At 38.6% G+C, this 25059-nt stretch overlaps 2 protein-coding genes across 6 annotated transcripts in view; one reads left to right on the top strand and one right to left on the bottom strand.

Annotated features, from left to right (window-relative positions):
- The window catches only part of GIGYF2 (GRB10 interacting GYF protein 2), a 108322-nt gene that overhangs the window by 41545 nt on the left and 41718 nt on the right, over positions 1-25059 (bottom strand). For 2 of the 3 annotated variants that reach the window (XM_024563895.4, XM_053919217.2), the window contains 4 exons: positions 5869-6048; positions 2128-2345; positions 1878-2040; positions 1604-1792 (listed from right to left, as the gene is read on the bottom strand). In XM_024563895.4, coding sequence (XP_024419663.2) covers positions 1604-1792; positions 1878-2040; positions 2128-2345; positions 5869-6048 — 750 coding nt within the window. The remainder of the gene's footprint in view (positions 1-1603; positions 1793-1877; positions 2041-2127; positions 2346-5868; positions 6049-25059) is intronic. The other variant, XM_024563897.4, reaches the window with a different exon arrangement.
- Positions 10473-23154, top strand: KCNJ13 (potassium inwardly rectifying channel subfamily J member 13). 3 transcript variants are annotated; one of them, XM_045198425.2, is made up of 3 exons: positions 10473-14843; positions 20286-20761; positions 22473-23154. In XM_045198425.2, the coding sequence occupies exons 2-3, from the start codon at positions 20302-20304 to the stop codon at positions 23093-23095; spliced, it is 1083 nt and encodes a 360-aa protein (XP_045054360.1). In that variant the 5' UTR covers positions 10473-14843; positions 20286-20301; the 3' UTR covers positions 23096-23154. The 3 variants fall into 3 exon arrangements, with proteins under 3 accessions (XP_045054360.1, XP_024419667.1, XP_045054359.1); XM_024563899.3 differs by lacking the exon at positions 10473-14843 and having other exon boundaries at positions 19897-20525; positions 22473-22669; XM_045198424.2 differs by lacking the exon at positions 10473-14843 and having other exon boundaries at positions 19904-20761.

Below are 25059 nucleotides of genomic sequence, written 5' to 3'. Positions count from 1 at the left end.
TTCTACTTTTTCTACTAATGGTAGCATAACCCTCCCCAGGCACCTCACTCACCTCTGACTCTTCCCTTTCCTTTGCCCTGATACGCAAGCAATGACTATGTCCTGCCAATTTCCACTCTGACATCTCAACTGCCACCACCTCCCTTTACAGGTGCACTGCCTCCATCACAATGACTACTTGGCAGCCCAGCAGGCCACATGCACCGAGCTGTCATCCCAATAACCGACCCTACATACAGGGGTCAAATCTACGTTCCAACCATGCTTCCCACCATTCTCCTTTCACACCTCATGCTTCATCTAAATAAAAACAGGAGCTGATTCCCGTCCATGCCCGATCAGTCCCACCTGCTCACTTCAGTTTCCACTGCCACCTAGTACCAGAATGCCCTCTCCCAATTCATCCAGTTACTCACCTCCAAATTCTACTTATTATTCCAAGACAAACTCAGAGACACTTACTTCCTGAAGCACTCCAGGAGTCTGCCAATCATAAAATCACACAATTCCTTTTTGCCCAAGATTACTGATATACACATGCTTTATCCCCTAAATCCAGAGTTTTAATGTTTAATGCACATCTATCTCAAAATTACACATTTTGATCCCATCCTAAAATTTCAAAATGTACAAGTCTCACAGTGCCTGATATATAGAGTAGAGATTCAAATACTTGCTGAATTCACTCATTTAGCTTTGTTTTAGACACTTAAAAAAAAATCCTCGGTTCAAGACCTCAAAATATTAGTTTATTGGGCAAAAAAGATAAACAGACCTTTATAGTATTACATTGCTATTTTAGGAACGCTATTTAAAAAACAAGACACCTAAGCTAGCTTGGGAACGTGGGGTGGGAGAGTATCAGGTGCAGAGGACACAGTGTGCCAACAAGACACAAAGGCAAGAGAACCAGGCACATTTCGGGACCTACCAAACTGTGAGGCTGAGGGAGAAAACGAAGAGGAGAGACACTGGTGCTGCACGAAGGCCTTGTTAAAAGGTGTAAATTTTTATGGTGAATGAATCAATTAACCCTTCAACATCAGGCCTTACGATGTCATTTTTTAATATGTTTAAGAAACATGGAAATAAACATCGATATTGCCTACGAAGGTATATGACCAGTTTAAAATCAATAGAGTAGCACTGGAGAAGAAGATATACTTTAAGCTCATAGTATAGCAAAGGTGATGGGAATTCCACGGATTCATCTACGTTCTTTTTGGCCTCTTTTGAACAATGGTATTTTGGTGTGTCCTCTGGGCATAAAAAGGAAGGTACATGTCTGACATGAAAATCCAACTACTGCAGAGGATCACAAACCCAGTTTGCTTGACTGATCCTAGGGTGGGTAAGTCATAACATCCTACGAAGTGAAACTCCTGAGCTCCACCTTGATGCCTCTAACTCTGTTCTGTTGAATTCTGGGATGGAACACATGTGGGAAGCAAAGTTCGCCTAGGTTTACCAGTAAAATACTCTTTTCTAATAACCTACCCTTAGAGGCAGGTCTAGGAGGTATAAACAGAAGCCTATCTTATCAGTCAGTGATCATGGCCCCAGCAGAGCCCTACTCAGCTTGAAGACTCTCACATATACATACCATCCCCTCTGCTGGGCACTTTGGTTGGCAAACTATTTTCCATCCTACTCTCTTCTTCAGCTTTTTCTGTGTGCTCAGTTTTGGGCTCCTCTTTCCTCTCAAACTGTGGTGTTTCTTGAGGCAGATGGTCTGAAGGAGTACCTGGTCTAGCAGATGATGTTAAGGTTTGAGGTGTTTCCTCACTAGCTTCTGTAACATGAAGTAATCTTTAATTAACAATTTAGGAAAATTTTAGTTTGACAGAAAAAAAGGCAAAGACAAAATTGCACCGTACCAGCTCCTATTCTATCCATCTTTTCTCCCTCTTTCTTATGTGTCTTATCAGGTTCTTTGGCTTCTTCATTATGGCTACACTCCGAGTCAGAGCACCCCTCCCCTTCCTCCACAGGCCGGAAGTCCATCTCCTGCTCTTCTGGAATAGGCTCTTTCTGTACTTTCTGTAGGGGGAAAAAAGCCAAAGGTTAACAGCATATCTGGCTTTGGTAGGTGAGTGCCTGTCATGACATTTCAAACCAACTTCTTACCTTTAGAGAGAGGAATGCTCCAGAAGAGTCAAATGTGCCCATTTCTTCCTCAGCATCCTCTAAGCACCACTCAGGCAAGCTGTCCCTGTCATCGTCGATGCTGCCACTGCCCGTGCGCACCCTTCGGTAGCCCCGTTCGTCATCCCGATCTCGAAAATCAAACTCAAACCTTCGCCGCCGTTCCATGTGCTCTCGCCAGCCTGCAGAACGAGGGCCATCTGGGGTCAGGAGGAAGACACAGACCTTAGAGAAGCTTCGTGACAGCATTGGAAAAAGAAAATGATGGACAAGAAATAAAGGAGAAAACTACCACTGAAAGCAAATTCAAATGGATCAACCCACTACACAAAAACTAGCTGAATTACATGCAGTTCAGAGGCTGGCATGCGTATACCATCACAGCAGTCATCTTCATTTAGCATTGAGCCACAACAGACTCTAAAGCTTTTAAAGACACACTGAAAACAAATCACTTTTAAAGGGCACTTTATTCAAAGGATACACTTTGAATAAGCTTTAGGCATCTAACTGAAATGCTGATGAGCCCACTCCCAGCCCAGACTCAGCCTGGCTATCTTTCCATACTGAAGTCGGTGCCTTCCTCCTGGCAGGTCTTCAAAGCATTTTCTTTCTTCTCCTGAAAATACCATTCTTTATGGATAAGACCAGCGCCCTGTGTTACTTTATGTCAGAATCATAATGCCTAACTACTAAGAGCCAAGATCCCATTTGTGATTCTGATTCCTAACAAAAAGTCACGGAATTGCAATATTGAGAGATGTCAGAGATTCTACATAGCCCATTATCCTAACTTTATAACTTCAAAAATAAAACTTCTGACAGAAGTAACTTGCAAATGGCAAAGTAGAACCTAGAACTCAATTCTGCACACTCTACTGCTTTTCCCACAGTAACAAGCTTATTACTTCCCTTCCCGCTCTCTCCCCTAGGGAGTTATTTCCGTGTAACACCCCAGGGACATTCCTAAATCCACCCTAGCATGCTATTATATCCACTGTCCGGCAGAAAGAGACTGCCTAAGAATAGAAGATCCTGGGTTAAAGTACTTTTTTTCTAAAAAAGAATGGGAAACTTGGTAAAATCTGAAAAGCCTGAGTCTGAGAGAGTTAATTTAAAAAAAAAAAAAAAAGAGGCAGGTTTTAACATATTAGAATTTTCTATCCTTGGCTGCTTTCTCCGTGGGAGGTACACAAAGAAATGAGGCCAAGCAAAGAATTCTTACTACTGAGGCTAAATTTGCTAAAACCAGCAATCTAAAACTTAAAGTGAAAACCAAAGGGCAAAATGTTAAAATGCCAAATACAAGTAGCATCTTATAAACCACTCACAAAACGGTAAGGAAAACATTATTTCCACATCCCCCACCCTTTACTTACAACAACAGAACACTATTTACTACCGTCTATGAAAACAAAGGAATTTTGTACCCAGACTGCTTAAACATAAACCTGGAGTCATTACTCAAAAGTATTCATGAGCAAATGCTGAACCCCAGAGTGCTCTGTCTACCGTCTTTAAAACCGCCTGTAAATGCGCACCGTGACAGGCATCTACTCTTCCGGGTGGCTGGCTCACGGCTCCCTCTTGCTGAGTGCCCTAAGTTCAGCTCCCAGAGTGGGTGCTTAGCTGTCCTAATGCACTCATCTCTAGACATACCCAGCTATGCACCCTACTTTAATAAAACTAGATTCCATATTTTTGTCTTACCAACAGTAAAAAAATTTATTCATGAAAGTAAATGTAGTAGATAAGGCAAATCTATAGCTGATTAAGATTGAACACTGCTTCAATGACCTTACATTAGAACTAGTTTCATACTATTTTCAAAAGACAAAATCAGTCAAAATCATTATATTTAAAATTGTAATCAAATCCTAATAAAAGATTAACTGAAATCTAAGAAATGTTAAGAGTAACTTAAAAACAACTGATCAAATCAGACCCAACTTTTAATATGCTGGGTTGAAAGGGTAGTAGTATTCATTTTTTAAAAAGATTTTATTTATTTCTTTTTAGAGAGAGGGGAAGGGAGGGAGAAAGAGAAGGAAAGAAACATCAGTGTGTGGCTGCCTCTTGTATGCCCCCTACCGGGGACCTGGCCCACAACCCAGGCATGTGCCCTGACTGGGAATTGAACCAGTGACCCTTTGGTTCACAGGCCAGCACTCAATCCACTGAACCACACCAGCCAGGGCAATAGTATTCATTTTTTAAAATGCATATTTACAGTGTTTTTCAGCCCCATATATCTCTATTTGCCCTAAACTATCTTTTAAAATATGTATAAATAAAAAATGTTGGAAAATTATCAAGTTGATGGCAAAACTGACATGAAGTCAAATATTAGGAGACAGATTTAGAAAAAGACCCAAGTTGTTGGTTGAGGAGGTTTGATGGTAGAATATAACACTAAAGTTTTACTTTGTTCAAATCCCTTTAAGAGAATCAACATCAGACATTTGGGCTTAGAAACACTGTTCATCTTCCAAAACATTCACCTTGTTTGTTTTTGATCAGCTGGAATTTTTCTTCTCACTCGGCCCAGATCCTGTCCATTCTCATGAATGCTTGTTAGCAACAGTCTAGAAACCCTCCGCTTACAGGCAAGCCCAGCACAGAATGCCATTATGCCTTGAAGAGAACGGTAACATCTGGTTGCCCAGGACACAGATTGATGAGAATTGCCTAGAAAACTGTGATGTAAACAATGCCCACTAATGACAGAAAACTCGCCCAAGAGGCAGTCACGAAGAGCTGAGGCAAAGCATCCTAACTTTATCCAAAGACTGATTTCACAAAGTTTCTACCTCTAAATGCCTGTTAGAATGTTTATTCTGACCAAGGCTGGTGATTTTGCTACTAACTTGATTTTAAAAAGTAAATGAAAACAGTTTACATTATTATAATGTCCTCTATTAAAGGTAAGCTCCCTTGGCATATGGTTGATAGATAAAATGTTATGCACATGAAATTCAAGAGACATGTACACACTCTTTGTATGCTTCGGTTCTGCATGACCCCATGATTCAAACTACAGTGACATCTGATTATCATGAGGCGTGGAATCAGCACTTTGGCAGGGGATGAACTTTGACACAAAGCACCAGTGTCTTCAGTTACCAGCATATCTAATGTCAGGGAAGAACAGTTGGAAGCATTCTTAAACAGTCAAACAGAGGAACTTACAAAACCACTAATAGCTACTATTCCCTCTCCTTTTTTTAAACTTAGAGGTACAAAAGAATGAACTTGTGATTATGTTTTTGACCTGGGTTTAAAGTTTATTCTTCAAAGAAGCATTAATCACATTTTCAGGGAAAAAAAAAAAATTGAAAGAATAAATCCTTTCTTATGCCAGGGGGAAAAAAAACATTTTAGGTGGACCGCATGTCCCTAAATGAGCGTGTAATTATACACTTATAAGTTTGAAAGTGTGATGAAAAGAGACTTTATAAGAGTTAGACAAAACCAAATGGAACCCCTCCTCCATTGTGCAGTTAAGGGGAGGCGCCTCCTGTGAAACCACACTATTTGCCCCAGAAAAATAAAAGTGATTTAATCAACTGAATAGGTCTGGAAATTTTTATGTTGAAATTTTTTGTAGTAATAACACTGAGTGTGATGACATAAATAATGACTCCACATTTAAAAGAAAACAACAGTTTATCTTTTCCACTTATTCCCTAACAATTTCCACCAAATCCTCAACAGAAGCCTTACCAGGACTGTGAGGCCGCCACCTCTCTCCATCCCTTCGTGACCCGGCTAGTCGCCACCCTCCGTCTTCATCTTCTCCATTTTGTTCCTCTCTAAAAATACGCCAATTGTCGCTTTCTGATCGTATAAACTCATGCTTTCTTCCCACTGACGTTGGTCCACCTTCCTCAAAATTTGGTCTTCCTGTAAATAAAAAAGAAACATGAGCCTCAGCCAGTGAGGAATTTGAAAACAGACAAGACTCCTCAAATGCAGCTTTTCTGCAAATGTGTCCATTTCAGCGTTCAGGCAGTGTAAGTAAACCATGGGTATATGCGGAGATCATTAGACATATTTCTAAAAGCACAATGTTCATAGACTGGGTACTTTAAAACAAAAATAATATATGCATTCAAAAAAGGGCATGCAATGAAAAGAGAACCAACCTTCTTCCTACACAAGACCTCATCTTTTTCTCCAGAAGTAACCACCGTCAGCAACTTCTCACAGAGCCTTCCCCAAACTGTCCGTAGTTGTACGTGTGCACGCACACACAGCTCCCTCATTCACACCCCACAGCATCCCTCCGAATGTCACACTCGTTTTGTATGCTTGCTGTTTGCACTTAACTGTGTATCCTGGCAATCCTTCCTTAGCCAGCCACAGTTGTTTTCTTAAGGCATACATATTTTTAATGATATGCTGTAACTTAATCAACTTTGACTGGTAGTTCTGCCCAAACAGGATATCTGTACATTTCAACTTCTCTCTTATTCCAAAAACAGATTGTGAACTCAAAAGTAAAGACTGTGAGCTATACAATTTCATTTACTCTAGCACCTAGTATATTAAAGGCATACAACAAATTGCTTTTGAACAGAATTCAAAGCTAAGCTATGTCTAACACCTGATGCAACTCAAGAGCTACATTAACAGTGAAAGATAACCTGGTATGTCAAGTAAACTAAACTGGCACTTCCAAAGGACACCACAGTTCTAAATTGTGCAAATTCTTCAGCCACCACCCAGCATGTGCTAACATATATATGTCACAAACAGATTATATAAATAAAATCTCACACCGAACTAGTTGAAAATCCAGAACATACACCAATGTCCTCAGTTTATAACAACAGAAGTTACCTATTCTCTCAGTGACAGCCTCAGTTCTTTTCATGAAACCATACTGAAAGTGAAGAACAAAACCATACAGTGGCCTCTGAAACTGAGGAAATTTAATTTTTAGTCATCCTCTTACAGTCCATTCTCATTAAAATTCAAAATCCTGTCTGTCCAAATGGTTGTTAGGTTTTTATCATATCTTAAAGAATTAAGATTACTTTAAAGAATAAAATAACTCCGAATGTGGAGTGCCATTCTTTGCTGGGCAAACACTGCCTGCTTTCTCATTATGGTGGGCCGCCTCTAACATAGACCCCAGTACCCCCTGCCTCTGGTCTTTGTGTAACTCCCTCACATGAGGCCTGGGCTGAACTGAATGACTCATTCCTGACAAACAGAATACACCAGAAGGGATGAGATGTCACTCCCAATACTAAGTTAAAAACTGTGGCCTTCCTCCTAGGATAGATACTCTCTCTGAGGGACCCCCACTGCCATGTCACGGGAAGCCCCCTGGCAAGGAACTAGGCCTGCCAACGGCCACCTGAGTGAGCTGGGAAGTGGCTACAGCCCCTTGGGCCTCACTGGCTGAAGCCCTGGCAGGCCCAGGCCAGGACCACCTAGCCAAGCTGCTCCTTCCTGGCCCACAGAAACTGAGATAATAAATGTTTGGTGTTTTCAGCCATTAAGTTTTGGGGTAACTTGTTACATAGCCATAGATAATAAAACCTCATTTAAACTGACTTAATCTTTATAACAATTCTCAATATTAGAATTTTTTTCCCATTTTATAGCTGAGAATAGCGAGGCTCAAAAAGATAACCCAGGAAAATTGTCCAAAGTCACACACTGCTGTTTAAATGGCATAGAGAGGATTCAAAAGTTAATCTTCTGGCTCCATTCAACACATACTTAGTGCACTGTAAATGCTAAGTTTTACGGATCCAAGTATAGACAGATTCTACACATCTGCCCTTGTGTTAGAAGGGCTGGAAGACCTTGCAGGCTCTCTTGCTCAGAAATAAGAGAGGATAATCCATTTTATAAGGTACCACATTCATTATATGACTTGATTAAAAATGCAGTAGGTACACTTACAAAAGAGGAACAAATCTAAAACAAAGAAACCCCTAATGTGTATAAACTAACAAATGATGGGAAATGAACTCTAACCCGTGTAATTATTCAGTCACAAGTAAGTGTCCAGCACTGTACAATGACTTGGGAACACAGCAGCAATCACATTCATTTTCATCTCCTTTTACATTAAGCCTTTGAAACTGTAATGGAGGTACCAAATAAGCAAAATCACATTAATGGCAAAATGCTTATCAAAAATTGATATTATAATTTTTTCTAACAAACTACAAAAAAAATAAAGTTACTAAGAATACTAATAATCACTCAATCGAGAAACAGAACTCTACCTGTGGTTAGCTTTTACATAACTTTGTATTTTTATGCAGTTGCAATCAGTATACCTACTATCTTGTAATCTACTTTCATCGACGATAGCAAATTCTTCTGTGATTACACATCCTCCTAATAATAAGAATGGGTACGGACAAGGTAAACCTCGCTGCTGTGGCATAATCCGCCATATTACTTGCCCCCCAAAAGGGTCAAACCTTTTAACATCTACTATTAGTTGTAAAATGGTATACTAATTTGGCTCAAATATGGATTTTTCATATCAAAGATATTTCATATTGTTTACTGACTTTATTTCCCTTTAGGTGAATTGTTTGCATTTTTTTCTAAACTAACAGCTTCTTTACACCTTTGTAACTGTCAAGTCCTACATATACTTCTCATATTAGTATCCAGGAAAAGAAAACTGTAAAGACAGAATAGGATAATAAAATAGGGAAACTACAGAAAAAAAATTCTTGGCTTTTCTACTCACTGTAAACTATTTCATAATTCTCAACCTGTTGGGAAACCTGTACCACATAACTTCTGAATAACTACTTATGGTATTTCTTATCCAAAAAGGAGCTGAGAGAAATTTTTGAGGTAAAGAAGAGCACAGTCACCACCCCCACCACAAAAAAAGTCTTGGAGTCACCAGACCTGATTTTAAATTCTGGCTCTAACTCTGATCTATACATCTTGACTAAAGAAGATCCAATCTCTAATTTGAAAGCAGGTGTCTGCATGCACATGCATTTCACTGAAACCACCTGACTTTACATGAACATGAGCCCATGCTAGTTAAAAGTTCTACTACAAAGGAGTTCAGATTTTGTTACTAAGTACCTGTTTCTACAAAATAATACCTAAAAACTGCAGGGCACTTTTCCGGTGTATCATTTATTGCATAGTGAATAATGGAAACAGAAAGCTCTAGGTGAAACTTTTCTGGTAAACCAAGGGAAACCAGAACAACAAAATTCTGACATGCCAAGCCTATTCCATGAGTAAATGCATGGTGGGTGGAATTCTGTCTTTAGTGAGATCACTGTCATTTTCATAAGGGAAGGGTAAAAAAAAGACTCAAAAACTGTTAAACAGACTCTATCTCTTCCCCCTACCTTTAAAAAAAACTTATTGAAGTGTAACATTCTTATCAAAAAGTACACAAATCACTAATGTACAATTCAAAGAATTTTCATAAAGCAAATATATCCACATAACTACCACTTACGACTTTTAAAAAGCAAAAGAATATCAGGAACTCTCAAAAGCCTTCACATCCTCTCAATCAGCTCTTCCCAAAGCAAGCCCTATTTTGATTTCAATCTCCAAAAATTAGTTTTGCCTGCTTTTAAACTTTTTTTTTTTTTAATAAAAATAGGAGAGTCGCTTTGTCTAATGTCTTTCATTGAACACTAAGGGAGATTCATCCACATTGTTACAAACAGTAGCTTGTTCTTTTGCGATAATGCACAGGAAGGATCTCACTGTATGAATAAACCACAATACATTTCCCTGCTCTGCTGCTGCTTTAGGTTGTTTCTAGTTTTTTCTTGCTGTTATGCATTGTGCTGCTATGAACATTCTTGGTTGGATATGAAATTTGATGGGCATGTTTGCATTCTGTTGGTATTTATTTACCTAGGAGTGAAATTCCTATGTCATAGATATATTCAACTTTAGTAAATAGTACTATTTTCCCAGAGAAATAGTACTACTTTACCATTTTTTGCTTGTTTATTTTATTAGCACTCAACCTTTCAGTAAACATTAACATGAGCACCTCCTCTGCGGACTAACACTACTGAAGACATAGTCAGATACAGCACCTAGCCTCTGGTCCACAGTCCAGGGACACATTGTAAAAATGACTCGATACATTACAGTTGACAAAATACATCGATATATCTCATATTAACCCTCAATAGTAAACACAAGAGTGAAGTCAAACATCTGGTCTCTCCTGTTCCTGGGAGGAGCGGATGCCTGCAGGGAGTTTCCCCAGGTCACATAGCTGAGCAGTGAGCAAATCAGAAATACAACATAGGTGTTCAAACTCCTAATCCAATTGGGTTTACTCACAAATCAAGTCCATCAGAAGCAACCAGAAATTCTAGAAAAACTAAAGGAGGAAGAGAAAGATCTGGGATCTAAATTTAATAAGCTCTAAAAGGGAACAACTTAGGGACAGAGACTGACAACATCTCTAAAAGGGGAGATGAAACTAAATTTGTTAAATATTCCAGCAGAAATGATATAAAAAATATTAAGACCAACTTATTCAATATGAAAACTTACCTCTAGAAATCACTGAGGGGGAAAAATAACTTCAAGCACCATCTAACAAAATATACTTTCCAATTACTACCAGTGCAACTAAAATTTACACTGTATGCAAAAACTGCTCTAAAACATTCAATCTTTTATAACCTAAATGATTAAAAGAGATTTGTATCTGTAAATTTAAGTGGAGAGTGAGGGTATTAAAGAGAACTTCACCTGTATAGTTTGAGTTAAAAAATACATATATTTGTACAGGAATGGGCAAAAGAAAGGTTAGAAAAAGACCTACATGTTATGATTATTACAAAAGCTTTATTAACTCGATGTTTTATGTTCTTACAACTATAAACCTATTTTTGCCCACCCCTGTATATTACTGATATAATTTAAAATTAACGATAAATATGAAAGTCATTCATGAGCTATTTAGAATATCTAAAGTTACTTTCATGTCTAAAACATTGTAGACATGATTCTACAGTGACCAGAGCTACAATGAGTGAGGGACACCCACATGCCTTTAATCTTTAGAACCAAAGTCTTCCTCCTTCTGTAACATCAGCACCATGACAAAGTTGAGCAAACAAATATTTTAGTTGGCTTTTTAAACTTAACAGATTAACTTGTAACATGACAATTTAAAAGTTAATGCAATTGAACCGCAATTGGAAAAAATGTCTGGACCAGGCAAGTACTTCTAGCCCATGGTCAGTGTGTGCACACGGGCCCGTGAGCCCTTGCCCTGAGCCCTTCTGTGCTGGCAGGCTGGTTCTTTTCAGGGAAAAGGGCCTAAAGTTTTTGTCAGTCTTAAAGATGTCTATGACCTCCAAAAGGTAAACACAAGTTTAAAATGTATTTTTTCCTATTCACTATAACAAATGTGACCATTTTGTGAGCAAACTATACTGTGTAATACATTCGTTCTTACATCAGAGTAACTCAAGACGTATAAACAATGCTAAAATACACAGGTACTACTCATCTAAACAGTTTCCCCAACGGCAATAAATACCTGTTTCTGTCTTAAAGTATTAAGTCTGAATAGGATTCTTCCAAAAATAAAACAAAATTAAAACGCAGTGTTGGTTTTACTCTGGTCTAATTGAGTGGACTTCCTAAGGAGAAAGAGCAGTGAAAGGGCACCTGTGTGCGTGTTTGACACACTGCCAAACACGGTGTTTATGGAAAACTTCAGATGGAGCAAGGCGGCGCTCAGCCAACACAATCTACAGCTGTGAGACTTGGAACTTACAAGTGCCTGAACTCCAAAAGCAAAAGTGGAATTATGGGACAGACTTTGAAGCTTGTTTATGTGCAAATTTTTCTAGCAAGTAACTGCATTGCTCTATGCAGGTATATATTCTCTGATCAACACTAAAAATATTTTCCAATGCCAGAGAAAAGGGTGAAAGGGAATCCCATCCAGGTGTTGGTATCTACCCCCTCCCTGCTGCCCACAATTACTTGTAAACAAAACTCATGAAGGCTAGGGTATAGTTTAAATTCTATATCCAGAGATTCGCAACTTTTCTCCCATCCTAACCCCTGAGGGCAAGTCTGCTCCACTGGTTAACATAGGTCCTGAAAATAGATCAGCTCCTGGTGGCTGGGAGAAACTGGAGGGGCTGCAGCAAGCATTATCAGAACCTCTTTGAAAAAGCACCTCATGTGGTTTGAGTATGCTCCATCTCTCTAAAATTCTGTTGCTCCGTCACCTGCTGGTACACACCCAGACAGTGCCTGAAATCCCTGGGGAAGACTGTCAGTAGGTGAGCTTGAATGCAGGACTGAGAAGACACCAGGCACCTTCTAAAGAAAGCTAAATTCACTATGTAAAAAACAACACTGGAGGGGGATTAGGGGATGGGGGTTGGAACAAAAAGGAAAAGGGACTCATGGACACGGACAACAGTGTGCTGACTGTGGGGCAGAGGGGGGTGTAAAGGGAATGGTAATGGGGGAAAAATACAATTTAAAGAAGAAAATGAAAGAACACTGGAGCCAGGGCTAAAGTTCTGAAGCTGGGAGATGACCTACGTATACAGGCAGGACATCACACTCCCACCAAAGGTTTTGCTGTTTTCAAGTACAAGGCAGTTTTGTATTATATACTAAATTACTTCAGCCTAAAAGAAAATCAAACACCTTCAGGTACAGATAATTGAATTTAATAAATAACCTACCTGGCTTTGGCACCTTGCTTAATCATTATTAATTTTGAATAAAAAATCAGTCAATAAACAGATATCTAGCATTTATGTTCATTCAGAGGCATCTCCAATCGAAATCATGAATTCTGTTTAGATGGGAGGGCCTGTGTGTTTCAGAATGAAACTGGCATATCATAAGTTCCAAAATCAGTTTAATCTCAGCTAACCTGGCAACTTCAACTAGAAATGGATTTAACTGCTCAGGCTATTATAATGAAAGTGCTATGCTCCTGGGTAGCACTCCAAAGCTGGTCTACATTAGCCCTACCATTAGCAACTAGGAGTCAACAATTAGGAGTCCATGTGAACAGACCATAGCAAGCTTTCAAATTTTAGAAATCTAGAAATCAGAACATATTTTCACTTGAGACATTTCTTGGTGATCTTTTTGCCAAATCATTCTTGCCTCAGTATATTCTGAAATGGAGTATGTTACAGAAAGAGGCTCTAAGTTTGGTAAAATCCTTCACTATCTTGCTTGCTATGTCTCTTCCAGACAAGGAAGATAACACTCCAGTACTTCTGCTTTTTGAAAGGCAGTGTTACACTGTATTTACTCTGGCTTTTCCCCCACAAACAGATAAATGGCAACTGATATATATCAAGTATAATTCCTACCAGCACAGGCAGGAAACCAGTATCACATCCCAAGTCCCTCCTTTATGCTGTTACCTGCTCTAGTTGGCAAGGTCAAAGTTTCCAATGCTGTGTCTGCACTTGTATTGAAATGTTTGGCATTAATAAAACAAAGAAGGAATTAATGTATTTTTTAATTGTGGGGGGCAGGGAAGGAATCTACAAAGGCGGATTTCACTTTCTAAGTAGCATTATATTGGTCTACATTAATAATTTTCCCAGCAGGCCTTCCATGACTTTATTTTGAATAATCGCGGCCTTTGTTCCTAAGATCCTCTTACTTGAGACATTTGATCAAAGTTTTAAAATCAGCAGCTAATGGATGTGGAGGAAAGTGTTGCTCACTAAGGCATTATTACACAAAGCCATCCCACAGTTCATTTCAAGGTTGCTACAACCTGGATCACACGTGTTTTCCAGCCAAGCACTACTGAGATACGAAGCTTGATTTCCTGGGCCCTGAACACTACGATTTACTGCATGTCATCATACCTCTGAGGGAAGCGGCTCCTCAATGTCACTAAAGCATGCCTTAAGACAGTTCTTCAGTTTTTCACATAGTGTGTTTTTTAAAGATAAGTACAAGGTACCAAACAAATTTATTCTTACTCAAAGTCTCTGTACACAGCCTTTAAAAAAGAGTCTGCCTCCTTGCGCCCCACCTCCAAAGATTTCAGGTAACTAAACTACCTGCCTACTAGTTCTACAATTAGTGACAGCCATTCTGGTGAGATGGGATACGAAAGGAAAACTGGTAAAAATCAATTCATTAATTCATACCTACATAGTCCTTATTCCAGGATATCGTCCCCAAAGAAATGGAGGGAAAAAAAGATTAGTAAAGGAAATACCTCACACTTCAACATGCTATATAAGGAAAGACGGCTGAAAAGAAATCTTGCAGGGAATTTTATCCCTTTGAACTTTTAAATAAACTCTTAAGTAAGATTATGCAAACTTACTAAAGACCGGTCCAGATTAGAGGGAAAAAATGCAACCCTTCTCCAAGTCAGTTCTGGAGGCTTTCTCCAGAGTTGTTAAGGTTTGTGTTGGGTAAAGAAAGACCTCCTAACAAACCAGCATTCTTTTCCACATGATCAGAGCTAATTGGCCCCCCTGCAGACTAAGTGACCAATCACATCAGCTTCAGCTGAAACCAGCCCCCACAACATTATAAACAGAGGAATGTGAACTGTAAAACCAGTCCAAGAAGAGAACCTACAAACCAGACTTGTAGAGTAAAATTACCTCATCAAAAAGGCCCACTTTGAAAGTTTCCTCAAGACCTACCTGTGCATACAGGCTGACCCAGCAAAAATCCCCCCAAAACTGGTGAGTACATGAAATAATATTCATTCTGATTTCTTTCCTTAAAGGGGAACAGAGAAAGAAAATGACTGGCAAATAGGGACAGAGCTAGATATTGCCAATTGAGCTTTAAAACAAAGACATTACCTACAGGGTCGTACATTAAGGTTCTTCATTCTTATACCTTAAATTTTAGAAATGGTGTAACAGTCCTACTGAAAAGCAAAAATTTTCTTCTTGTTTTATTGAATGTATACTAATTCTCCATTATAATATAGAAATGAGTAGAAGGGGAAAACCCTAAAAAAGTTCAGTAACTTTTAGCAAAATAATACTGTTTTCTTTTGAAAGGGATTGAAGAACCCAAATGAGCATACAAAACAAATTACAAAAAGAAAATCTTTGTTTATATTTTTTAATTCATGAAAAATGTGACGAGTATCCTAATTTTAAATTTTGTTTTAAGCATGGATTACTGAAATTAGATGCTTCTGCAAGTAAGGATTTAAAGGAATCTCTGAGCTTATATAATACAGTTAGAACTCACACTGTTTGCCCTAATTATGGAGGGACAGGAAAGATGATTATTAAGACTCTATATGATCTTAAAGTGTTTATACCAGATGTTTACAAATACATAGTAATACTGTAATCATTTAACATTTGTTTTTATAGTCTGTACCTTAACTGTCTAGTATGAACTACACTACTACATTACAACATGGCAATAAGAGACAGTTTTTGGAGCTACAATCCAATGAGTAGAATGAATCCATTATTGTGATAACCAATGAGGCAGCCAAACTATCATTTGTATAAAGTAGTTTCTTCCACCAAACAGTTTATAAATGGGCACAAATTTTACAGCCCACACACAGAGAGATACAAGCAAACCCTCCCAAGCTTTAAGTCTTTCTTACTTTCTTTTGGGATCAGTTGATGAGAATCACTAAATACAAACCAAGATAAATACAATAAAAACAAACAGAAACAAATTCACAGATATAGAGAACAAACTGATGGTTACCAGATGGGAGGCAGGTGGGGGAAATGGGCAAAAACAGTGAAGGAGATTAAGAAGTACAACTGCCAGTGACAAAATTATTCATGGGGACACATTAGAGCACAGGGAGTACAGTCAATAACACTGTAATAACAACGTGGGGCAGCTGACAGAGGTTAAACTTACTGTGGTCATCATGTCATAGGGTTTAAAAACGTCTGATCACTATGCTGTACAACTGAAACTGAAATATTGTATGTCACCTTTAAGAAAACACACTTCTGTGCCTACAGTGATATGAAAATTACTTGGAAATATAATAGCATAAACATAACGTCTATCCATCAGACACTTTTATTTATTTTTTATCCTCACACAAGGACATTTTTTCATTGCTTTTAGAGAGAGAGGAAGGGAAGTAGAGAGGGAGAGAGGCAGGGGGAGAGGGAGAGGGAGAGAGAGGACACTGATGTGAGAGAGACGTCAACTTGGTTGCCTTCTCATAGTGCTCTGACCAGGAATCGAAACCGTGACCTTTCAGTCCACAGGATGATGCCCCAAGCAAGCCACACTGCCAGGGGCCCCATCAGGTACTTTTAAATTGGATGGAAAGGAAATCCACATACATCAGGCAACAATCTTTTAAATGCCATATAAGCAGACTTAACATCATATAGAAAAAAATCATGCAGAAAACCTTCCAGTTGAGGAACATGGCAATAAGTTTACAAACACAGGGTGTTAGGTATCATTTAATTCCTTCTTCTCTTTCCTTTTTTGATACAAAGAAGCCTGGAAGGGGATTCAGTGGCTTGCCCACACTGACAAAGCTATGTAATCAGCAGAGCCAGAGCCTGGCCAGCTACATTCCCCAACGTGTCTTCCTTACACCAAACACACTGACCACATGAGTCCAAAGAATGGAGTCATACAGGTGGGGATCAAAATCTTAACTTCTCTCAACTACTCCCCTCCCCAACACAATTTGAACAAGATCTAGCAAGGTTTTATGCATAAAAAGATACTGCTTTGCTGCGCTGATATTAGCGTTTTAACTAATAGGTTTTTCCACGTATTTATTTATTTAGTGGCAAGAGAAAAAGAATGAAATTGTAAAAGCCTAGAGCATGGGTGCTACAAGCAACAATCCTGACAAGGCACAAATAATTAATTTTGTTAGCTATAGTTTTAGAGCAGGGGTGTCCAACTGATTTTCACCGGGGGCCACATCAGCCTTGTGGTGGCCTTCAAAGGGCCAAATGTAACTTTAGGACTGTATAAATGTAACTACTTCTTTAACAGTTAAACGAGAGCTCGGAGCTGCCACCGGGTAAAAACAAGGTGCCAGGCTGGATAAAACAAGGTGGAGGGCTGGATTCGGTCCACAGGCCTTGTGTTTGCCACCTGTCTTGTAGAGAAAAGCTACCTCCCAGGTAATACATCTTAGAACTTAATGAAGCAGGTTGAAAATCAACAATAATCATATAGCTTTCCCCTTGAAAACTACTGTGAAACAACAAGCAATCAGTGGTTCCTACAGTGACATAAACATCAGCATGGAGGTCCCTGGTGGGCACTTTCACACAGGCAGGAAGAAATGACGGATGCCGTGGACGGTGCAGGACCACGTGTGGTTCCCAGCCAACTCTCCTTTTATTCTTACACCCTTCTTCCTCTTCGAGTGCCTACATGTCCTTTTTAAAATTATGATGATAGTATTGCATTTTAAAAATTATTTTCTCATCTGGCAAAATGCAAATTTGGCAATATTATTTAAGAATTCTCTTCTCCGTATTTTGTTTTAATTTGGTCTGCGGAATCCTAGATTGACTATGTAATAATTCTGATTGTGCTAATCTTCAAATCTTGCAAGATGTCTTCCTTAACTGAAAATCTATTTCTTGCCTACAAGTCATAAGTCTGAACCTAAGCAAGCATTCCTGAAGAACAAATATTCTGTAGTGGCTCTCGAACAAAATTTGTCAAATAAAACCGTGTTTTTCATGAAGGCTAACCAGGGTCAAAGAAGTAATATAGCACTAACTCTGAACCATAGACTCATCATGGGATTCACCACTACTTACTACCTTTGTGATCTTAAGAAACTCAATGTGCTTCAGTCTCATTATCTATAAAATGGGCACATAATAATGGTGCCTTTACTGTGAAAGTTAAAAGGAAAAAACCATTATTAATAACAGTAAAGCAATGTTTGCTGAGGTTGCTCTGGCCAGGCACTGAGTTAATACATGTGATGTGTATGGTATGATTCCTGGCACATGACACATAATATATATTAGCTAATATTATTAATTGTTACTGTCATAAGAATCATGAGTTAACAATGGTTTAAAACAGATACTTTAGACAGTTATAGGGAAAGAAGAGCATCTGTTAAAGGTGCTAAAAATATCTGCTATCACAAATTATTTTGTGAATGCAATACCAATTATCTTGTGAAAGACTAGTTCACCAAATTCTCTAAATAAACACCTTCCTGTAGCGGGGTGGGGGTGGGGGGGGAAGGAATTTTTTTTACGAGCTCTGAATTCAGCCAGACTTGGCTAATAATTCAAATAATCCAAAGCTTCTACTGCCTCATGTAAATTTCTTTTATCTGTCTGATCCTCGGTGACTTCATCTGAAAAATGGGATAATATGTCTATCTTGCTCAGATACTAGGTAGAGATAATGCAATCTAAATGCACTTAGCACAGTGTCTTTGAATATCTTGTTGTTATTATTTCCAAAAGGACAGACATCAGGTCTCGTAAACATTTAAAGAATCTAGCAAAGTGAGTTATTAAATAACTGTGCCAAGAAAAAAATACACTAAGTAAAACAACTTGTTAACCATAACAAATTACAAAACATTAATGGCTAGTTTTTTTTATTAATTGTTTTGAGAGAGAGAGAAAGAGAAACACTGACTTGCTGTTCCAGTTATTTATGCATTCATTGATTGGTTCTTGTATGTGCCCTAATTGGGGATTGCATCTGCAACCTTGGCTTATTGGGACTACACTCTAACAAACTGAGCTAACCAGCCAGGGCCCTAAGTTCTTTCTAAGTTTATAATGTGAAACTGAAATGGCCATCTAATCTAAATAAATTATCAATCATTCCAGTGTTCCATCAGTTAAATCTGAAAAAAAAATGCAAGAGAATGTCTCTAATATCACCAATAATAACAAATTAGCCTCAGGACAAAAGAGAAAGTCTATGCCCAGCTGGCCAATGTTCAATTCCAACAGCACAGGAAGGCAGTCTCCCAAGTCCCTAGACATAGGCAGGGTCCAGCAAACCCAAGCAACAAGCTGGCTCTACATGCCTCTAGCCCACTTATGCAGCACTGTCCTTCAAATGGCAGGACGGGATATGCACTACTTCTAAGGGCATCTGCTTCTAAAGGAAGCAGCGAAGGAAAGAGTTAACTATAACTCTTACTACTGAATTAGGGCAAAGAAGAAAGGAGCATTCAAGGAGCAATGCAGCGTTTTCCATTCGGTTCCTGGTAGCCTCTACACAAGTCTCAACACTCCTTTGTCATATGTGAGGACGGTCACACAGAAAACACACAGTATATTTCTATTCACCACACAGAGAAAAGGGTAATCACTGATTAAAAAAAAAAACCAAAACTGTTTACAGTTAAAAACTAATTATGTTAATTACCTTTTAAAAATTGCCACTTGATATACTGATTATTTTAGCTTATTAACTTTGAATCTTTATTTCTGGTTTATTTACTTTCAAAATTAATATTATCTAGGAATCTCTACCTAGACTTTCTTATTTTGCCAAGAAAATAATTATCGACCCCACAATCTAATCAGCATCTAGAATATTTAAGAAGGGTAGCAGTCCATCAGCCATGGAAGAAAAGAATCCATGCAAATGACCACCAAGTGACAAAAACAAATAACACCTAATCATAAAACTTTCAATATGCAAACTAGAAATCATGTATTAGAACTACGATGCTCTAAAAGCTTAGTCTTGTCCTAGCACTAACTTTGGTGTCAAAACATTTAAACACTACACTTCCAAATGATTTCTACTTATTTACACACTCCTTTTAATTATGAGTTTTCATAATTATAAATTATTAATCAAGAAAAGTTTTTATTTTCACATAATGTTTAGTCAAGTCAATATACACACGATGCCTGGACCTGTGCAAAAAAAATACAGGGGTGTCAATAAACCATGAACCATAATCCCAACCCACAGGAACTTTCAAATGTATTTGAAATGTTAAAATGCCAAACAATATTTTAACAGTCATCCTAGGAAACAATAAGAGATATCCCATGATTAGCTATCAAGTGAATGACTTAGAAAAGGATGCCTCCTGTAAAGAGAGAGGAGAGACAGACAGTCAGGAAAACATTCCAAAGAAACTACAAAGTGAATGAGGTCTCAGAATTTCTTCACATTAACTGTAAATCTCTTGATTGCAGAGATTTACAGCCTGAGATGGATGGCAGTAATTGCAAAGTTATTGCTCCTCTCCTAACTCAGAGATACCGGAGGATGGTCACCAAAGATGGCCACAGCACACTTCAAATGGATGGTGCACAAAGAGGTCTTGTGTATCTTCGAGATGCCTGGGGAATCCTGATGGACATGCGCTGGCGCTGGATGATGTTGGTCTTTTCTGCCTCTTTTGTTGTCCACTGGCTTGTCTTTGCAGTGCTCTGGTATGTGCTCGCGGAGATGAATGGTGATCTGGAACTAGATCATGACGTCCCACCTGAAAACCACACTATCTGTGTCAAGTACATCACCAGTTTCACAGCTGCGTTCTCCTTCTCCCTGGAGACACAACTCACAATTGGTTATGGTACCATGTTCCCCAGTGGTGACTGTCCAAGCGCAATCGCCCTACTTGCCATACAAATGCTCCTAGGCCTCATGCTAGAGGCTTTCATCACAGGTAATTGTTTCTGTTCTTTAAAAAAATTACGAATGTTTTGGAAAGGGTATGGTCAGTTATAAACAACTGTGTTATAAAATCATTTCTTTGCATGATTTGCAGGCAATGCCAGAGATTGAAAAAGAGAGTCTAGCAACAAAATGATAAGAGATGATAAGAAACATGACTCTGCACTTAAATTTTACCTATTGGAACTTCTTAAGAAAAAAGGGATCATTATGATACTAACTTTTAGCAACATCTTAATGCAAAAAAAAAAAAAAAAATTTTAAAAAGGTCTAAAAGAATTTTCCACAGAAGCTAAATAGTTTGTTAAATGAATAAATGTCAGCACATATTTTCATATTTTATCTAACGGAAGAATTTGATTTTTTTAACTCGGCTAGAATTTTTTCCTCTGAGTTTACCTTTCAACATTTACTCAATACTAGTGAGTCCAGAGCACCAAAGTCAGCTCTGTATGTACACACACATATAAGTTTACACATTCCTAGCAAAATACTGCCATAAAGAGGATGAAATTTTAGTTATAGAGCAGTGGCACACAAGTAGGGCTGATGTGTTTTACGTAAGTGACATATACAAGTGGCTCTATAACCTGCAACAAACCATGTAACTTCTACAATGAGAGTTCTTTCCCTGGGTCCATCATTAGATAAAATTTAGGGGATCTGTGGACTTGGATAGGAAAAACTTGACTCTTTTTTCACTAACTCTTAACTGAAATGCGGTGTTTCCTTTTATTATAAATGGAGGCAACCAAAAAACTGCAGCATCAGCAATACCTATAACGCTAATACGAACAGCCACGCACTGGCATGGCCCACTGCTGCACCACAACTCTCCAGCGCTACGCGCCCCACAGCAGTCTGTTAATGCAGTGTCACGGCACGGACAGCCCCGTGACACGGTTTCTAAAAATATTCAACTGGATTTCAATATACCTGGCTTCCTTCTATGTATTCTATTTGTATGCATTTAAAGCATAGTTCCATAGACCTGCCCGCCAATAAGATCTGTGGCAGAAAAGTGGTTAAGAACTCCTGAACCAGAGCTCCTGGGAACAAGGACACACGTGAAAGGTACAGGGAGATCACCTTAGAGCCAGAGTCTTCTTTAAAAAAAAAAAAGGTGCAGGGTGAGGCATGGCGGAGTATGGATTTCAAAATTAAAAAATTCTTCATTGTATCTACCCCAATGAAGAATTGGGGTCCTTCCCCAACCCCAAATCATTCTACTTCAAATCTAATCTCTATTTAGTTAGGCATGTGGTCTGGTTGCACCCAAACTGCATTTATTTTGTTACTTTTTAAAAAAATAAAGCCAGGATATAGAAAATAAGCATTCTTTGACTTTAAAACATACTAGAGGATAAAGTTTTACATTTCTATGTAACAACAAATTTTGCTTATCTACTTCTGAATCATAATATTTAAATAAGAGTGTATGTACACTTTCAAAAATTCTTCAGGCAAATGAGACTACCCAAATTAACAAGTTCAATTCTGATTCTTTTTTTTTTTTTAATTTTTATTGTTATTCAATTACAGTTGTATGTCTTTTCTCCCCATCCCTCCACCCCACCCCAGCTGATTCACTTCTAAAGCACAGTACCAAGAAATGTATAACATCTGATATACCCTCCTCATTCAGAAAAGGTACTGACATGCAAAGTGTTCATACTAAAACAACTTAATGGTTTCTAATTTAGGTGCCTTTGTGGCGAAGATTGCCCGGCCAAAAAATCGAGCATTCTCAATTCGCTTCACTGACTTGGCAGTCGTGACTCACATAGACGGCAAACCTAATCTTGTTTTCCAAGTGGCCAACACTCGACCTAGCCCTCTAACCAGTGTCCGGGTCTCAGCTGTACTCTATCAGGAGAGAGAAAACGGAGAGCTCTACCAAACCAGTGTGGACTTCCACCTTGACGGCATCAGTTCTGAGGAATGTCCATTCTTTATCTTTCCACTAACCTACTACCACTCCATTACACCTTCGAGTCCTCTGGCCACTCTGCTCCAGCATGAAAACCCTCCTCACTTTGAATTAGTTGTGTTCCTCTCAGCAATGCAAGAAGGCACTGGAGAAATATGCCAAAGAAGGACATCCTACCTACCCTCTGAGATCATGTTACATCACTGTTTTGCATCTCTGTTGACCCGGGGTTCCAAAGGTGAGTATCAAATCAAGATGGAGAATTTCGACAAGACTATACCTGAACTTCCCACTCCCCTGGTCTCTAAGAGCCCAAACAGGACTGACCTGGACATCCGTATTAATGGACAAAGCATTGACAATTTTCAGATCTCTGAAACAGGACTGACAGAGTAAGATATATCCACAGCACCCTATTTTTTAATGTATTAAATATATCCAGCCACTTATACAGCCACTTTTCCTTCATCATATCTTATGTTTTTTTTTTTTTTCCCCAACACTGATTACATCTCTCTGATTACATCAAGCCTATGCCCATAAAAAATGGCTGAGCTAACAATACACATTCTGGAAATATAACATTCTACATAACAGAGTTTGTACCTGTGGTTATCTGCTGAAATCAGTGCCTCTCAACATAGCAGAAATGCTGGTGAATTTATGAAGATGTGGTTTGAGACCAACAATGAAGGTAAAATGGACAGTGAAATTTAACACAGCTGAACTCTAAGAAAATTAACCATAAATCTCTCATTTTCATCTGCAAGTTAACGCAAGAGTTTAGTTTCAAACCCAGCTCCCTAGGTAGATAATGATTTCACAATATTTAGTGAACATCCTTTTAAAGCTGTTATTTTTTCAAGACAACAAAGATCATTCCTTTGGTTCTTTGTACTACAAAACTGGGGTAAGTAATATCCCCATAATTTTGAACAGCTAAGAACAACACTTCACGAGAAAAACAGTGGAATACAGATTCATACGTAACTTCAAAAGACGTCAGCATGGCACCCAGACACGTGTTCGTGTGTTTGTGGCAGAGCGCGGTCAGAGCACGCAAGAGAGGCTCCGGCCCAAAGGGGCCTGTGGTGGTGCTTTGGGCTGGAGACACCAAGTCACATCTACATTAAAGCCACCCCGCACAATAATCAAATAGTAATTTAAAATGTGTCATCGACTGCTCATTAAATGGCTTGCAACCTAAGTAAAAACATTCCCTTCCTACATATGAGCCATTCAGTAGTACTAAAAAAAAATGATAGCTGTTAAGTTATAAATGCAAATATATTTAAGTTTTTACAGATATAAAGGTTTAGTTAGATGTAATTCAACAAGGAAAAAATCTCCAATAGATAAAGCAAAAAATAATTAGGCAATGAAATATTTTCAAACCCAAATTCCTGTTTCCAACTTCAAATAGTTTTTTCTACAAACACAAAATCAGTGTTTATTCACCAGTAGGAGGTTGGACTACATGAATCTACTATTCCTTTCCAAATCTAATATCCACCGAAAATTCTGCTTTCTCCACTTCAATTTTTACTTTATGTATACTAAGATGAACCCTTTCCCTTACACATCCAGTTTAAGACTATCCATTGTATACTTTTCATTTCAATAAAAAAATAAAACTGTCCTCAAACAAAACAAGAACCAAATAAGTCACCCTGTCAAATTTCAATTGGATTTGTGGCTGCTCTTTCTTTCTGAAATTTCCCGTATTCAGGTTTATGTGGGAAAAGTGAAAGATTAACCCTCCCCACTGATGATGACCCACGCAGGAACCATCGCTTGAAATAAACACTAGCTGAGTGAAAGCAAGCAATTGTGAAGAGCAGGGCACAGCAGCAATCACATTTTTCTACTCTTTGACCAAAAAGAAAAGAAATTAAGAAGAATTCTTGAGTTGTCTAAGACTGGTAATAGCAGAAGAATGTCAAGGACACAGAAACTTAATTATTGTGAACCTGCTTTTTGAAAGTCTTCTTACTTTAAGTACTAGCCAGACCGACAGGTATCTTTGGCCCAAAACTGTTGTAACACATAGACAGCAGTTAATTCTCATTTCTATAATAAAGTAACAAGATTCACCTAACCTGTGAAAATAAAAGTTGTCTCAAGATTTGCACGGCATGTTTTTTCCTAAGAGCTCTCTGTCACTTCCATAGATCACAACCCAACAGTTAAGTGAAGAGGCCCACACTGACACCACACAGGAGTGAGCAAGCCCTGGGGTCCACGCCACCCTGTAAGTGCAGCACATCCTCCATGCAAGCGCACTGCTGACATGTTAACCTTACATCTGACAACTAGATGTGACTTTGCCCTGTACACCTGCCCCCCAAAAAACTCTCCGT

This window comes from Desmodus rotundus, chromosome 2, assembly GCF_022682495.2.
Source record: "Desmodus rotundus isolate HL8 chromosome 2, HLdesRot8A.1, whole genome shotgun sequence".
In the NCBI taxonomy this organism is placed as follows: domain Eukaryota; kingdom Metazoa; phylum Chordata; class Mammalia; order Chiroptera; family Phyllostomidae; genus Desmodus; species Desmodus rotundus.
The sequence above is the reverse complement of the archived record's forward strand: the minus strand, read 5'-3'. Positions and strand labels throughout refer to the sequence as shown.

What these genes read in the sequence shown, in the direction of transcription:
- KCNJ13 (XM_045198424.2), top strand. Translation starts at nt 20,170, where the DNA reads ATGCCTCCTGTAAAGAGAGAGGAGAGACAGACAGTCAGGAAAACATTC. An exon ending in GCTAGAGGCTTTCATCACAG is followed by an intron (nt 20,762 to 22,472) that starts GTAATTGTTTCT and finishes TTTCTAATTTAG; the next exon opens with GTGCCTTTGTGGCGAAGATT.